Source organism: Egretta garzetta, unplaced genomic scaffold, assembly GCF_000687185.1.
Source record: "Egretta garzetta isolate BGI_Z169 unplaced genomic scaffold, ASM68718v1 scaffold45, whole genome shotgun sequence".
NCBI classification, from domain to species: domain Eukaryota; kingdom Metazoa; phylum Chordata; class Aves; order Pelecaniformes; family Ardeidae; genus Egretta; species Egretta garzetta.
The window spans coordinates 6,272,536-6,275,298 of NW_009260028.1; the positions used below are offsets into that span (position 1 = coordinate 6,272,536).

General features: G+C 39.8%; 1 protein-coding gene across 1 annotated transcript in view; it reads left to right on the plus strand.

Annotated features, from left to right (window-relative positions):
• The first annotated feature begins 1,999 nt into the window (after positions 1–1,999).
• MAP3K7CL (MAP3K7 C-terminal like) overlaps positions 2,000–2,763 on the plus strand; it is a 28,878-nt gene continuing 28,114 nt past the window's right edge. Inside the window, exons 1-2 of the mRNA XM_009640960.2 lie at positions 2,000–2,017; positions 2,272–2,380. Coding sequence (XP_009639255.1) covers positions 2,000–2,017; positions 2,272–2,380 — 127 coding nt within the window. The remainder of the gene's footprint in view (positions 2,018–2,271; positions 2,381–2,763) is intronic.

Below are 2,763 nucleotides of genomic sequence, written 5' to 3' on the forward strand. Positions count from 1 at the left end.
TAAAGACACTTGCAGACCACAGAGTATGTGACTGGGATTAGACAACGGATTTACTCCTAGCAATATTGTTACGGCAACTTTAAAACCTCCAGCAGAATGCATCATTTTAATTTCTTAGGCTAGGGTACAAAATGTTAAGTATACTCTTATGTGGAAGACCACTTGAGACAGTAAGCAGATGTCAGGGGAGTGTGTACCACCAACACAGAACGATGCACAGCCTTGTTTCAAGGATGTGCTTATTTAAAATCTCTTCTTCTTTTTTTTTTTTCTTTGCTTTACTTTCTATTGGAAGGTACGGAAGGGAAATGCGATAAAGAATTCTGGATTAGTAGTTCTGCTGTTTTTTTAAAAACAATGAGATGTCTCAGATGTTTCTTATAAAGGGAGGGTCTGGGGGGAAAAAAAGAGATCAATAATGCTCAGAGGGTAGAAGTTATTTAGTCGAATATAAGCCATTTAAAACAAGAATATTTCAGTTGACTCCAGGGATCTTTTCCTGAGCCCAAAAACTACAGTGCCGCAGTTTAGTTGAGTTTTCTTTGTCTCTGCCCAATAGATATCAGCTCAATTTATGTGTGTCTTGATTATTAGTAATGGGGAATAAGAAACGGTCCCTGATACCCTTTATGTATCGGCAGAAACAGACACTCTCAAGTCCACATGAGATTTATTCAAAGTAATGATTTTAGAATATTTACTGTTATTTTAAGAAAAGATTATGCTCCTCAAATAACAATTTCTTGTGCAGCATTTCTACAGAGTAACCATATCACTCTGCTAGCTAAATATTAAGACAGACAAAGCAAATAAAAAATAAATGCTGAAATTAATGGGCCAAATGCAAATTCGATACTCTTCCACTGACTGCAAGGCAGCGATGCCAGGGAAGAATTTGATTCACTTGTGCATCACTGAGGAAGATTATAATCCTGAAATATTGTTCTGTTCTATTGAGTTTCTGAGACTGCCCAATAATTAAGTGTAAATTAGAATGAGTTGTTGGGATTTCAATGCAATACAGTAGCTACTTTATTAAAAACTGCAAGATTATTGGCTTAGGAAATTGTCTTTTGTTTTCACTAGCTAAATGCCATGTTGTCTACTGCCATGTGGTACAACTTGCAGTAAATTTATTGTATTTTGCTGAAGAATTTGGTTTCTAATTGACTGAGGAGGTTTTATGGTCATTTAAAAGCTACTCTCATAATCGTCCGCATAGTCGGTATGGATACAATGCACTCTGGATAGCATAGTCTTCAGTCCTAAAATAATTTCTTTATGGGCAGATCTTTTGCGTACATGAAGCCCCACCGACTTCATGTTCTCCACGCGTGGAGCTAATCAGAAGATTAATATCTGTGAATTGTAGCAGCTTTGTGCTAGGTATACAAGGAGATTAAGTTTGTGTTCAGCTATTTAATAGAGTTTAACCAAAACTGCTCATTCAAAAGGTTGAATACACACGGTAGAGCTCTGAGTACAGCTCCTGACTGTTCAGAGGTGCTTTAATTGTACCATTGCAGATCAGTAGGAGCTAATTCTTCTGTTGCTCAACAATTCTTTAGTGCCCTGCTTGAAATGAACTAGCAGTTTTCTTAATGGACAGGGTTTCATCTTGGTAAAGCCACTTTTTGGAGTTGGTGGTTTCAGAAGAAAGACCGAGGACTGAATAAGGTCCCAATCCGGGAGTCAAACCCATGCAGACAGACCCCTACACCTGCACAGAGTTCCACTGAAGAATCACCACCAAGGTTTGGAGACCCAGTGGCTTTCTGATCATTAAGTGTGTGACGCTGAGGCGCAGTTTGACTGGGGGAGTATGGGTGGAAGGCAGGAGGATGGGTGCCTCCTCATCGACACCCTGTGGAGTGGTGTGCACGTTTCCAATCACATGGCAGGCGTGGGGTCATGTTACTCTCAACTCCCCACCCCTTCTTCCTTCTTCACCTTCAGAACCAGGCAGCATTGCCACGAGTCAAGGCTTGCTGAAGGGGCAATGGCGGGGAGCAAGCAGGTGAGGAGTGGGGACGCTTCCTTTGCCATCGTTCTTTCTAATCTGTAAATAGCAAAAGAAAGGCGGTCTCTGCACGGTATTTCACTTGAATCCTTTTTAAATGGAAAAGTGAAATGGCGCTCCCTTGACTTTGATTCTAAACGTTGCTTAGCTAGAATGAGAAAGGTAGCTGTGAATGCATGAAAAGCATTAAAACTCATTTGTTGAATGGTGTCACATGCTCTGTAATAAATATATTCTTTGTATTATTGCAGCTGGAACAAACAAGTAAAAGCATTGACTCAAGTGCCCACATGATCACCACCGCCAGGGTACCTGCTGATAAGCCAGTACGAATTGCCTTCAGCCTGAATGACTCCCCAGGTACAGTTTGATTTATAGACTAAACCACAATGGAATAATTGCTTTTAAATTTTACGTGTTCTTACCAGTGTTTACAATATAAATGAAGTCCAGTGTTACGAGAAGATTTTTTTTTCCTGAGTGATAGCATGCGATCAGTTTTCCTGTCTGATAACTTCTAATGTTTCCATTAACAATTCCATTAGACTAAAAACCCTAGACTGACAGTTTAGACCTTAGCTTTCTTTCAGTGGCTTGGGGCATATACTCAGGACTGTAATTAACTATCAAATTTACTCACCTATGCAGTATGTCTGATTTTAAGGAATTTTAAAACAAGAAAAGGGAAAGGACATTTTGTACTGAGGATGAGGCTAGCGCAGGAAGCGACTTTTCCTTCAGCA